The sequence below is a fragment of the Hippocampus comes genome, unplaced genomic scaffold, assembly GCF_001891065.2.
Source record: "Hippocampus comes isolate QL1 unplaced genomic scaffold, H_comes_QL1_v1.1 scaffold389, whole genome shotgun sequence".
In the NCBI taxonomy this organism is placed as follows: Eukaryota; Metazoa; Chordata; class Actinopteri; order Syngnathiformes; family Syngnathidae; genus Hippocampus; species Hippocampus comes.
The window spans coordinates 3,161-17,339 of record NW_017805068.1 but is presented as its reverse complement, the minus strand read 5'-3'; the positions used below and the strand labels follow the sequence as shown (position 1 = coordinate 17,339).

Genomic DNA, 14,179 nt, shown 5'->3' with positions numbered 1-14,179 from the left:
GGCATCAAATAGAGTGGAGATTTTCATGTTCAAATGGGCTCAAAGACATTTAAAAAAAAAAAAAAATCTCAAAATCTGCATGGGAAACTGCTTTTGGTTGAATCGGATGAAGGTTTTTCCACAATCATCTTTCTTGATTGAAGCTTAGCTGCAAGATGGCGAAACATACAGAGCTAACAAGAGAGACCGAAGAAAAAAAAAAAGATGAGAGAAAAGGGATTAAAATATGTTGATTACAAATGACAGCTAAGTTATGTTATTTAGCCTGCACGTTCATTTTCAAACAGGGATTTTTCCCACCACTTAATCTGTTTTTCAAGCTGCATGAAAACGTACCCGTCAGTAATCGCATGCGGCAAGAAAACCCTTTCAAAGTGTGGAGGGGAGATGGGGGGATTGTTGGGGGGGTAGCAGAGATGTGCACAGTGTGTCTCAGCCCAGGGAGAGATTTTGGGAGCTTCAGTACCATTGCACAAAGACACCCTTATGCGCAAGGAGCAGTTGACTGCTAAAACTAATAAAGATTCAACAGGGTGCTCTTTCTATTCTTGCCAACTCTTCCTCTTTACAAGCATTGCGGATTTTCAGAGGTTTCCCATGATCCAAAGAACATTTTGGATGACATGCAACCTAATGTGGCAAAAGAACCCGTGGAAGATAGGCTTTAGGACGATGACATGTTGATGCCAAACATAATCTGACAAACGTTTTCCTGCTCTGGAATGGTTTGTAAACGCTCTTCTTTAAAATATCCGTTTTTATCTGGAGGGAGAGTCCAGCAAAGGGAACTGCATCTGTGTAGGCCCGTAGTAAGATAATCATGGAGATATAGATTAAGAATACATCCATACTTTCTAGAAAGAGTTTGCATTTTTCTTCAATGTAAAAGTACTGCAAATTCTGTGTTAATTGTGGCCTCGGTGTAGCCTGTCATGCTTCACCACTTTCCTCTGGTAGTGCTGGAGCAAGGGGCTGATTGATTTTCGTGTCCTGGATCGATTGTGTGCCCCAGGTTGACAAAAAGGAAGATCCAGAACTAGCGGAATGGACTGCAGAAAAAAAAACAAAATATTATATATATATATATAAAATATACAGAGTGCAGCATCAATAATCAACAGATGATTGTGGGAAGAAATGTCACTTTTGACCCTCTGTCGTTGTATTTTAGCTGATTATTTCTGGTTTTATAAAACACAGCTCGAGGGCGGGCTTTATCTGTAGCCGTCTGCCTCTCTCTGCTTGCCTCCCGCCCCTTGCCCTCCACCTTGCATCCATCTCTCACACTCCCCTGCGAGCCAACAGCAAACTCGGTGCCAATTTCATGGCAGGGTAGCAAATAGCGCTGCAGAAATTATCCATTGCAAAATTGATCGAAACAATTGCAAAGTGGAACGGTGTGGAGAAGCAGGAGAGTGAAATTGGGAGTCTGTTACCTTTTCGAACTCGCTTTTTCCACTGTGAAGGAAATATAGTGAAAACTCACCGGGAAATGCAAAGTGTAGATTTTAAAATGGAGAGATTTTTGGATGCACTCAATTCATAATTATGTGTGCATTTTGTCCAGTTTAGACAGGAATAGGCAGTGTATCATAAAATAATAAAATAATGGCGCAGGCATGCCGCCAGGTGCCCATCCCTCGCAGCTCGCTGTCTGTCTGAAGTATTTTCAATCACATTTCCGATACTTTTGAAATGTAATAAAGATGATAATCACTTCTTTAAGCCTTTAAGCCACGTCCCAATTCAGGGGCCGCGTTTTGAAGGTCGATGTGATCACAACATACGCGTAGGATTTCCCAAACTGAAGGCTCCTTTGAATGCAGCCTGATTTTTCACAATTTTTGCATGATGCATGACGGATATCATTTGTGCCACAGTGCAGAGGTAAACTAAAAAATGAAAGATATTACGTAATGGACAGGAACTGTAAATACCTCACATTCCTTCCTTGCCCCATATAAGATTACAATCAACAGGAGTAACCTGGCCGACCTGGCAAACTGTTACTGACATGTTTTTGGACTCGGAGAGAAATCCAAAGTTTCCGGAGAGCAACCAGAGAGGCTTTGAGAGTGATCATACAAAATCTGCATGGGAAGACAAGACTCAAACCTGGAACCATTGTACCGCTCTGTAGCAGTGCTAACCAGCATTCCACAAATTAGCATATTAAAAAAAAAAAAAGAATCAAATACGGGTTCTTTCATGTTATGTGTCTCCCTTTGTTTTTTTTTTCCTCAACTGCACACACACATACACATTCCTCATGCCACCCATGACTCCCACCCTCCCAACATTTGCCCCCATTTCCTCTCATCAATGGAGGTGTCAGGATTCTTCCTTCCACTGTGCCGTCTGGGCCGAAGCTGATAAAAGCTCATGCGCAGGTCCGGCAGCGCCTGCGGATCTGCCTGGAGCCAACAGAGCCTGACTTTCTGAGGCGAGGGGAGTGATGTGAGGCAACCGACAAAGGAATGGCTTGCCATTCATGTTCCGCCGCGCATCACACGCTCGCACGGCCTTACGCCGCTCTCGGAAATCATCACGATGAGAAATTTTGGATAAAACAAGTGTGAGGCAAATATTACCTCGAGCGGGATACATTAAATATGCAGCCACTCGGTCTTGACCCAAACACAGATTCTCATATTTGTGCGAATATATTGTGACATTACATGGAAAGACGGGGATCTAGCGGAGGAGGTCGGTGAGCACGACGAGTCTGACAGAGAATAATGAAGTGAGTTGCAAAGAACTGATGTAATGAACCAGGGAAGAGAGGGTGGCGAATGGAGCAGACAAGGTGGCGGGCAGGTGGGCCACCCGGCAAGCACGATAACCTGAGAGGGCAACCCAGGGAGCCGAGGTAAATGATGATTAATCACGCGAGGAAGCACGAAAAGTCTTGACGGGAGCTGGTGAATGCAGTAGCCGAGACAATGACCTGGCAAAAGGAGGAAAGCTGCTGGGTTGATGGATGACAGGTGATCAAGCCGGAAAAGGTAATGGCGGATCAGGTGCGCGCAGGGAGAAGCTGGAGGGTATCGAGAAGACACACGCAGGCACTGGGAAACAAACAGCGTGAGCACCCGTTGAGGTAAAGAAATTGCATGGGAGCTTTCTGACGTTGATCTTTGCTCAATTTTCGTTCTCATCGGGTCAGTGTGACGCGTTTCGAATTCAAATCGTCTCCAGAAATCAAAACTACAATCCACTATGACCTGTTTTATCCCTCTTTATGGATATAAACCAATAAATGGGATTCCTCTGTTTCAGAAAAAAAAAAAAAGTTCAACATTGGAAGACACATCTCCTTCAATGACATTATGTGGCTTTTTTTTTTTTTTTTTTTAAATGATTGGAAATGTATTCACGCCAACCGTGTCTGTGTGTTGGACAGGTCTGGACATTAACCACGCCCAGGTGGTGGCGTTGTCTACGGGAACCAAGTGCATCAACGGGGAGAATCTGAGTGACCAGGGACAAGTGGTCAATGACTGTCATGCTGAAGTGACTGTGCGCAGAGCCCTGCTACGCTTCCTCTACTCTCAACTTGAGCTCTTCTTTAGGTAAAGCACAGACTCAAGTGCATGGTTTTCGAGTGCTATTACGGTCCGGCTTTACATTCGCTGCTCCATTTGTGGCACTTTATTCTGAAAGTCTCTCCTCTCTATTTATTTGCAATCAAGTCATCAGTCACAATTGTACAACAATATTGCAATTTTCTGCTTGAGAGCTTGGCAACGGGCAAGTTGAGGTTTACCTTAGTCATGAACAAAAACATCACTTTTGTTTCTGAAGGCGCTGAGCTAAATGAAGCATGTTCGGAGGCATTACCTTTAAAGTTGATGTTTGTGATGATCTGAACACAGCGCACGGGGCCCAAGCTTCGCAACTTGCCAGGTTTGCATCGCGTTTGTTGCCAACATGCCTGCAGCAACTTTAACAACTTATCACATTCAATTCTTAATAGCATTAAGGAGCTTATTTGGCGTGACCTCCTACTGCAGCGCTAGGAATCTTCTATAATAAGCTCCATGGCAAGGCTCCATTCACTGTGACTTCTTAGTAATCACAACACCTTATGCGTGCCAGCTAATGGAACACCTCAGAGTCTTGATAACCTTCGGGGGGGGGGGGGTGTTTGGAGGTTTGTTTTTTTAATAGAATTGTTGCAAATGTACCCAATTTGTGTGCTCTCAGTGTCGTGGTCCAGTCTGCATATACTCCCACAATAGGCACCAAGAGACAGGCGTGATGTGCTGTGAGGCCTGCTTCCATGAGCAAAAAATGATGCCCCTCCCCCCCAGCCGCCGAGAACTTAATGGCAAGGCTGATTCATCAGATTAGCGGCAAGAAGTGTAGATAGCAGAATGTCATATTTGCATACACAGCCAGACTTTTCCATCTTAGCACAATGCTGGATGGCAGTGACAAGGAGTTGCGGTTGAGCAAGAAGGCTAATGGAGGAGATAACTCATAATGAAATGACCCACCAAAATGCCACAACTGACATATTTACCCACAGTGAAAGGACACCACAGACAGATGAGAGGTTATTGAAAGAGTGCTTGTGATGCTTTTTTTTTCTTTTTTTTTTTTTTTAAATATACCATCCTGTGAAGCAATGACCCACTTGTGATCAGGTGTATCCAAGTTGTTTTGTTTTTCATTCATTTTTACAGAACTGTTAGGATTATTAGACTTTGATCGAATTTACATTCAAAGGTAAAGCATGATTGATTTTTTTGAACTAACACTACTCAATGGGCTTTATTTTCATGAAGTGCGTGGTGCACGGCGTGACTGGGTGAAGATTTGAGCCCGTGTCGGTAATTTCGCACGCAAGCGCACACGTAACTGAGAGAGGGAGGTATGCGCTGCTGTGGGAGTTACCACAGCCGAGGCCAGTGACGTAGCTCGTACAATAGGATTGATGCTGTGAATTTTTTTATTATCAGCAAATGAAAAACATCACAAGAGTTGTTGTTTATGTTGCTTATTGTCATGATATTGTTTTTTTATTTTGTCTTGCTTGTTTGCTCTCAAAGTAAAAGGCCAGATGACTGGGAACAGTCCATTTTTGTGCGGCATAAGGAACGCAGCTACAGGTTGCGAGACAGCGTCCACTTCCACATGTACATCAGCACCTCGCCGTGCGGGGATGGAAGACTCAACTCGCCCTACGAAATCACAACAGACCGTAAGTGGGTGCTAACCTAAAACCATCTCTGCCTCGAAAATATTACAGAGCTCCATAAACATAAACTAATATCTCCCTCGTTTTGTCACATCACATTCTTGCTCAGGTGCGTCTTTTCTCTTTGCAGTACCCAGCAGCAGACACCTCATGAGGAAGCACCGTTGCCACCTGCGAACCAAAATCGAATCCGGCGAAGGAACGGTCCCAGTCAGGCGTCGGGGGTCCGTCCAGACGTGGGATGGCGTTTTACAGGGAGAGCAGCTCATCACCATGTCCTGCACTGACAAAATGACCAGGTTTGGGCTGCTAAATAAATACAAATCGGGACTAAGCACCATCCATCGATCCATTTTCTAATCGGCTCTAAACTGGTTGCCAGGCAATCGCAGGGCACGCATAAACGAACAGCCGTCCGCGCTCACACTAGGGACAAATTAGTGTTCCATCAACCTTCCATGCGAACTGGTTGCCAGGCAATCGCAGGGCACGCATAAACAAACAACCGTCCGCGCTCACACGAGGGACAAATTAGTGTTCCATCAACCTGACAGCGTGTTTTTTGGAATGTGGGAGGAAACTGGAGTACCCGGAGAAAACCCACACAGGCACGGGGAGAACATTCAAACTCCATACAGGAAGGCCGGAGCCGGAATCGACTCTGCACCGTGAGGCCGTGAGGTCGACAGTGAATTTTAAAAAATGTCTCTCATATCAATTGCTCATATGTTTAAAAATGAGCCTCATCGAGACCTGCACCTTAGAGTTTCAGTTTGAGAAGACCATCGCTGAGTCCTCTGTTGTGTGAAGAGGTTGATAAAAGCACATATCAAGAGAGAGAAAGAGCGAGCCAGATAGTGTGTGTGATAGCGTGAGGTGAACCCTCCTCCTGTGGAGCCGCGGTTAATTTGACCAATTTGATTCAGTTGGCAAGGGCTGGAGATGGTGTGATTAAATATACCCAGGTCACCACCAAGGGTGAAAGCAATTACTTTTTGTTCAAAAAAAAATGGAGTGACAGAGGAGGGTGAAGGGACACCCTGATTTTTTTTTTCCCCCCTCTCCCACCATCGAGCCAGACACACTCTTTGCTCTGCAGCCTCCTCTGAGCACTCTTTATATCGCTGTAAATCACCGGTGTTCATCGTTAAAGTGAGTGGGTCACCAAGGGCCGCTTTATCAAGGTCAGGGTGGAGGGTGAGAGGACTGCAATGTGACCAAGGACAGCAATAAGAAACCACACACACACACACACACACACACACACACACACACACACACACACACACACACACACACACACGCTCTTAAAGTGATCCCCGTCAATGCTCTTTTTGTCCTCTGTAACACCCATTCTACAGTGCTATTACTTTTTTATCCCCCTCTTCCTTCGGGACCTGTACTTTATTATAGTTAGTTTAGCCTTGAACGTGGAGCATTTTTGTAGGCTCTTTCCACTAATCATAAACATTTTCAGTCACTTACACGGACGCCACATGGTGATAATCAGCCATTTATGTTCTCTTAGGCCAGGCGGAGAGTCGCCGATGCCCGCCGATGCCCCTGCGCTAATATTTGATTTGACAGCTGGGTTTAATTGAGGGTCCTGAATGGCTCTCATATAATCATGATGTTTTCCATCCTTTCGTAGTTTTATGCAGATGATCACATTACTTTAATGGCGGCGTTTACGGAGGGTGGGAAGAAAGGGGAGAGCGACTGAGAGCGAGAGCGGAGGTCTCCTCCCTCTCTCTCTCCTCTCTCCACTTTTTAAATTCATACACCCGAGCCAGATGGCTGCTTTTTCTTGCATGAGATTAGAAGATGTTTCTGATTCACGGTGTCGCTTTCTGGCTAAATTAATATTTCAGGCTAAACCATTTTGGTTTTTGGCAGAGGTAGTGTGTGCGTCTGCGCAAAGCTCTGAGCGCCTGTGTGGACAGATTGCAGGTAAAATGTGGCCACCGCATCATGAGCTCATTTAGCGATTCCCAGATAGCCGCTAATGTTAATTGACTGCTTTAGGAAGTGAAAGGCGCTGTAATGAGTGATTATTAAGTCAGCCATGAAAGAAAAACAGTAGTCACTGTAATTGCGCCCATGATAAAGCGCCGCTGATTAACCAAAAGGACGGCAATGTTTCTCATCGGAGACCTTTGCTTCGGAAGAAATCCGCCTTTTGCAAGCGCAGGAATTTGGTCGTCAATAAAAACATAACGAATATCAACATCAGAATGATCATTTTCCATCAGCGAATGAACATCTGCTCGCTAAACCGAGGATCCCAGCAGTTGGTGTTCCAAGTCCGGTCCGGCTGGCTACCTTATCAGCCGTCAGTGAGGCAGGCAGGATGAATCCCCGCCGACACAGGCGGATCTCCGTTAACAAACTCGCAGTGATCGACCTCTCGCTCGGTGATGGACGGAGGCCTGCCTGCGACGTTGTGCAGTGCATTAACCCCACTGGCACTGACAAATGCACGCATGCTAATGTGCTGCCGTGGTAATGAATGCTGATGCGCTGACCTGTGGCAGTGTTGTTGTTATTGTTGCCACTGCTGATGGTTTGTCTCTCTAACCAGGGGGAAAATGGTGTGTTTGTTTGTATTGACGGTCCGGCAGATGTTATTCATCACGTCCCACATCAAGATAACCATCAAATTGTCTCCACCTGTCATCGAAGCTCTCAAATCGGCGCCCCTCACTCTGCCTGTCGCCGCGCTCTTAGCTCAACCAACCGCTGACTTTCGCCATCCCTCCACGATCCCCTCAAACCTTTTTCCTCTCCACACCATCGACCTCACCTTGTCATCTGCATAAAACACTCCTGAATGGAGCCTTCCGCTTTCCTCGTACGCAGGTGGAATATTCTTGGCCTGCAGGGGGCACTGTTGAGCCACTTAATGGAGCCTGTGTACCTTCATAGCGTGACCGTAGGCAGCCTGCGCCACACGGGCCATCTGGGCAGGGTCCTGAATCAGCGGCAGGAACGACTGGGCCCCCTTCCCGCCAGTTATAGACGCAACCAGCCGCTGCTCAGTGGTAAGAAAGAAAAAAAAATGCCATGCACTCATATACAAAGTAGGGTCCTCTGTCTTGTGCCTGATTTTCATGAGTGAAGGGATTACAATACAAACGGTGAGGTAAAATCCAAATATTTTTATGTATCTACTTGATCTGACTGACCCGCATCAATTCCAAACTGCTAAAACTCACACGATTTGACATTGTTTTCCCCCGCAACTAAATGACAATATCCGCTTTCATTTCTTACGTTCCCAAAACGCAACCAGCCGCTGCTCAGTGGTAAGAAAAAAAAAATGCACATGCACACATATGCAAAGTAGGGTCCTCTGTCTTATGCCTGATTTTCATGTGTGAAGGGATTACAATACAAACGGTGAGGTAAAATCCAAATATTTTTATGTATCTACTTGATCTGACTGACCCGCATCAATTCCAAACTGCTAAAACTCACACGATTTGACACTGTTTTCCCCCGCAACTAAATTACAATGTCCGCTTTCATTTCTTACGTTCCCAAAAAATGCCTCCGTGTTTTAGAATCTACTTGAAGCATCTCTTTTTGTTGTTTTTTTTCTTTTTTGACGGTTGTGTTTTGTTTGCCGAATGAGGTTTATCGTCTCATTCCAGACATGTCAACTTTGTACCAAATGAGCTGCAGCAGCAGCAGCAGCAGTGCGTGCAAACATCACACACACAGACACACAAACTCATCCAGCTGCCCAACCCGACAGTGTCATTGTGGCAGCCAGACAAGCAACGCCGCTTCCCAGGTTCCACCGGGACCCGACAATTTCGTTTGTAGTGAAGCTGAATGCTGGGAAAGGTTCTGGATGACATCCAGCTTGTCGACGTTGCGTCAGCCATCGCTTCCAATCGAGGCCACTCCCTGAGCAACTTACGCACGCAATGTGGGGCATCTCTGTCTATGGATGTTGGTTCTAAAAATATGTTTACAGTAATAAATATTATCGAGCAATGAATGAGAGAAAAATAAAGCAAGTGAACACATACAGGATCGGCAACTTCTGATTTAAACCCACCGCGGTGTGATACCGTCACAGGTCTCATAACTAAACGCACTAATTCTCGCCTTTTTCACGTCTGCCGAGCATTGTCTCTCCCAGACCGAGACCCCAATCACGTCTTCCATCAGGGGAAGAAAAATGAAATTGGCTATTACAGACAGAGAGGAGAGGAGTCCATTGAAGCGATCCAATGAGCCATGAATGTTTTGAGAAAAAAAAAAAAGGGAGGCTATAGGCAAGATGGATAGAGCCCCTCTTTTGTACAAAGGAGTGCGTCTGTAAAAGAGAGAGGAAACGGGTAATAAGACACAGTGCGGATTGTCGTCTGGCAGGCAGTTCATTCCAGCTGCAAAAGAAGAGCAACTGCGGGTATGGAGAAATAATGGGGATGATGCGGAAATGGAGATCCGTCGACATGCGGAGTGCAGCCAAAGGCTCGTGGACCCAAACCGGAAATGTTTATTTACAACTCAAAGGCAAACGATGGCGCTGGAGAGTCGCACGGAGCAGACGATGAAGGCGCGAACACGGGAAAGAACAAAGCTGAGACCAAACGAGACGCACAGTCAAATTCCTGAGACACAAAAATCCGCCTGGTCACAGTGGTTAGAAGTGAGGGTCACTTCCGTCCTTTTCCCATCAAGCAAACATCAGCTTGGATGTGATTTGAAATTGAAAGTCATGGATCATGGTGACCTTAACCCCACGACACAGAGATTGGACGATACTACAAGTCATGTGAAAAAAATTGTCAGGTGTCAGTCACATTTGACTGGTAAACTCGCTACACCTCACGGAGGGACTCTTTCACTTGGGATCAACTGGGGCTTTCCGAGCGGTTTCGTCAAGTCTCCATTTGTGTTTGGTCCTCTCCCGCAGGGTTAAGCTGTGACGAGTATCAGCATTCAGGGAAGGCCTTGTGCGTGAGTGTCAACTGGACGCTGGGCGACGCGCAATTGGAGGTGGTCAACACCGCCACGGGAAGGAGACGTGACTCAGGGATGCCTTCACGCCTCTGCAAACACGCACTGTTCACGCGCTGGAACAGGCTTTACTGCAAGGTGAGGACTCGCTCGCTCGACTCTGCCGAAACGAGCCATTGGGAGGTTCAAAAACATCTGTGAAATTATTTTGACAAATGGTGATGAAATGTGCACGCCATAGTGTTTGATGTTCAGCCTGATTCCTGTATATTTGCGGTTCAGCTTTTGAAAATTTGACTATTTGCAGATTTTTGGGGGGTGGGATCTATCCCCCCCAAAAAAACCTCACCTATTGTTTTTGTTCTTTGGCCAAAAGCCACATTTTGGGGCCAACTGTGTTGGACTGGGAGAGGGAGTTTCATTTGGTCAGGCCATAGCCTTGTCTAACAGAGTTTTGTGATATCTATAGGCAATCACAAACCTTTTTTTTTGAAACAAAGAACATCACTAGTAAGACCGAGTCGTTCTCCTAGTTTGCCGAAGTGTCGTACTGATGAGGACGAAGAGAGCACTTGGCGCACGGATAGGATAGCAAAGACATTTTCAGGCAAGCATTGCGTACCGTCGCTGTGTCTCAAAGAAGCATGTCAAAAGTGTGGACGAGGTCCAAGGAAAGGTGGAGGGCGCTCTGCAGCCAAAGGAAAGAAGTTTGATCAGCCTCTGCCACTGATCCAATTTTCCACCTCTGTTGACTTTCGGATTGATTCTCCGGGTTAATGATTTGAGTTTCCACTTGTTGCTCTGACTTAACTTTGTTCATAACAAATTGCGAGTAATAAGTGAAGAATATTTCTTCTTCTTGGAATATTTCCTTTTAAGTCATCGAGATCTGAGATGCGATTTAAATGCGCCAAGCAGTGTGTTTCATGCAGAGTCCGTCCGACCAGAAATCTGTTCCTCTCCTCTTTTTAACGGCGGCAACTCTCCCCTCTTGTCTCAGCTGTGGATCAGCCAACATTGATTTATTTTACTCGCGTGGAACATTTCCGTGGCAAATGTTCCCTCAAGGTTACAATTCCATTGTGAGCTACTCACAGCAAACGGAAGATAACACTTCTCTGAAACCCGATAATGTATTAAGCAATTTCGGTCGGTAAAATCCGATTTTGGATAAGTTCAACTATTGTGTAATGTTTTAGTTCAACAAAGGGAGGTTGCCCGCGTCTCTCGTCATAATGGTGGGAGGTCATTGCGCAAAGAACAACGGCGCGCCATCAAGATGCCCTTGCTGCAATGTCAGCCAGCAAACACGACACCTCAGAGAAGCAAATACCCTTTGGCTTTAGAATGTTTACTTTCCTCCAATGTACATGTTGGAAAAAATAATGTTTTAATGAAAAAAAATAAACAACAACCAAAGCGCAGCACTGAACTCAAGGCAGTCAAATCCGATTAAAAACACACACAAGGTAAAAACGTGCAGACATGAAGTAACATTCTCACCGGGCATACATGTGTGAAAACAAGCCAAACGCTTTTCGCAATAAAAAATATTGCCCTTGAACAATCTTACGAAGGTCGTTAGAGGTCACAGATGTGTGTTACGGAACTGTTAACGCACATATAAGAAGAAGGTGACAAGAGTGCTCCTTCTCACCGACAGAATTATAACTTGGCATTCCTTGAAAACAGGAAGCTTCCTCCTTGCCTTTTCCTATTTCTTCTCTTGCAAATTTCGTAAGTGCCGAAGGCAAAATAAAATGACGATTTGTCATTTTCTTAAAGGGCTCGCGCGTGTGTCATGCAATGGCACAACGAGAAGGATGATGTCAATCTTTTCTAATTGTATAGAGTGACAACACTCCATTGAATCAAAACATTGAGCGGCCCATTTCCATCGGAACACACACACACACACACACACACACACGCACACGTTATCAGGAGATCTGTGCCAACATCAAGAGAAAAAAACACACACACACACACAAGCACAACACATTTGTCTTTCTCCCCGTAGATAAATGCGTTGACCCGCCAGCATGCGCTGTTGGCGGCTTATCGCAACCTGCCAGCGTCGATCTTTAACTGCAGACCTCGCTGCACTCTAATTTCCATTCAGAAACTTGATGTAACAAACAGTGGCTTCATCACCAAATGGCGGCCGTTACAGCATAATGACTATGAAACGATAATTATTTGGAGAAGTACTCGAACCCCCCACGCCCCCGACTCCCCTCCACCCTCTCCTCCTAACCTAAGTGTTCCCTTCGCGATGCATATAAGGGCCACGCAAGAGCAGTCACTCTAATCTCCAGAAGAAACTTTTGCATTCTTAGCCCCCCCCATACCCCCACCCCCAGCTCCTTTGTCTGCGTGTTGATCTTCATTGTTTCCCCTTGCGACAGTAGTAATGCACAGAAAGCGCCGAGAATGTTCAATTGCTTGTGAAATTTAAATGGAGGAGATTACACAGCTGTTGAAGGCCCAACCCCCTCCTAAATGCATTTGTGCCACCTCATTCGCTTTGTTTTGCTTGTCATCTTCCCTCGCTCAACCACTGCAACCTTTAGCCTTTCAGCAGATTTCGTTTTATTCTTTCGAATGACATTCATTGGGTTAATAGAAGGGTAGTTAAAAAAAAAAAAAAACTGGTGAAAGTAGAAGTACTGAGTACAGACTATGTTCTCATGAACTTCATCTAATGTCAATTGACTAACCCGACGAAAAAAAAAAGCTGAATTGGTTCATGTTAACTACAGGAAAAAAAAAGTTTTCAGCGTTTTTAACAGTGATTGCAGAAACCGATGCTCGATACGACGATGTTTCTTCACTCGTGTGAAAAACGTACTAGGTCACAATGGAAGCCACGACGCACGTCATGATTTTCTTTTTGCTCTTCTCGTCTTTGCTAGCTGGGGATCCCCGCGTCCCGCTCGGAGGACGGCCAGCCGGTTTACTGCCAGGCCAAGATGGCGGCACGCCCTTACCAGACAGTCAAACAGCAGTGGTTCAGGTCTCTCCAAGAAACAGGCCTGGGCACATGGGTGAAGAAGCCACCTGAGCAGGAACAGTTCCTGCTATCGGACTGAAGTGTTTTTTCTCTGTGTATCTGTGAACACGGAAAAAAAAGATGTGTTGAATTTACTCAATCATATTTTGTCAAGCGGTTGCACACAATAGAAACATCTGGCTTTAGGTGCATTTTTCAAGTAAGTGTATAGTTCATGTAAACAATGTGTCGGGATCCAGATGATTTTTTTTCGTACAACCACTTGACAAGATAAAGTTGGGTAAATTCAGCACACCGTTTTTTTTTTTTTCAGCATATGTAAGTGTGAAAGTGTTAATGTTTATTTTTTGAGGGTAAGGTAGGGGCCATGCTCTTTGCAAAACACACACCTGCATAGCGCAAAGCGGAAACTGTCACCATTGCGTGTGTGTGTTTGGTTGTGAATGGGCCACACATCCACTCCACCGCTCAACATAGCCCCCCCCCCAAAAAACACAAAAAACGTAAGGTCAACTGGATGTGCCAGAAGGAACAGGAAATGATTTTTTCGTTTTTTTTTTTTTCATGCTGTTTCCTCTAAACTCAGTTACACACACACATGTGTCCCAACACACCCTCCTACACCCCCCGCCCCCCAACCCTCAGGTGTGGCGTCTGTCAAAGAAGGGTGGAGTAACCTTGAGCTAAATGAAAGGCAGCCGCTATCTTGTCATCAGCTATTTCCGGGCCCCAAAGCTCCCGCTGAGGAGCAAAGCGATGGGAGGGAGTGAAAGAGACAGAGGAAAGGAAAGCGAGAGAGAGAAAGAAAGAGAGGACCACGTCCAATTATTGGCCCTGTCATGGTGATGGGTGATAGAGGAAGAGAAAGCGATGGGAGGAGAGAGTGAGGAAAAAGAAGGGAGAGACACAATTCAATGCCATCTCAAGCCACCCGCCCTCACCTTTCTTTATGGTTGCCCTCTGACTCGGCCCTTTTTCTCGCCACGTCC

At 45.6% G+C, this 14,179-nt stretch overlaps 1 protein-coding gene across 3 annotated transcripts in view; it reads left to right on the top strand.

Moving 5' to 3' along the window:
* The window catches only part of adarb2 (adenosine deaminase RNA specific B2 (inactive)), a 128,331-nt gene extending 114,360 nt beyond the window's left edge, over window positions 1-13,971 (top strand). For all 3 annotated transcript variants that reach the window (XM_019864551.1, XM_019864550.1, XM_019864552.1), the window contains 6 exons: window positions 3,404-3,572; window positions 5,055-5,206; window positions 5,334-5,502; window positions 8,063-8,244; window positions 10,134-10,315; window positions 13,093-13,971. In XM_019864551.1, coding sequence (XP_019720110.1) covers window positions 3,404-3,572; window positions 5,055-5,206; window positions 5,334-5,502; window positions 8,063-8,244; window positions 10,134-10,315; window positions 13,093-13,269 — 1,031 coding nt within the window. In that variant the 3' untranslated portion in view covers window positions 13,270-13,971. The remainder of the gene's footprint in view (window positions 1-3,403; window positions 3,573-5,054; window positions 5,207-5,333; window positions 5,503-8,062; window positions 8,245-10,133; window positions 10,316-13,092) is intronic.
* The last annotated feature ends 208 nt before the right edge of the window (window positions 13,972-14,179 follow it).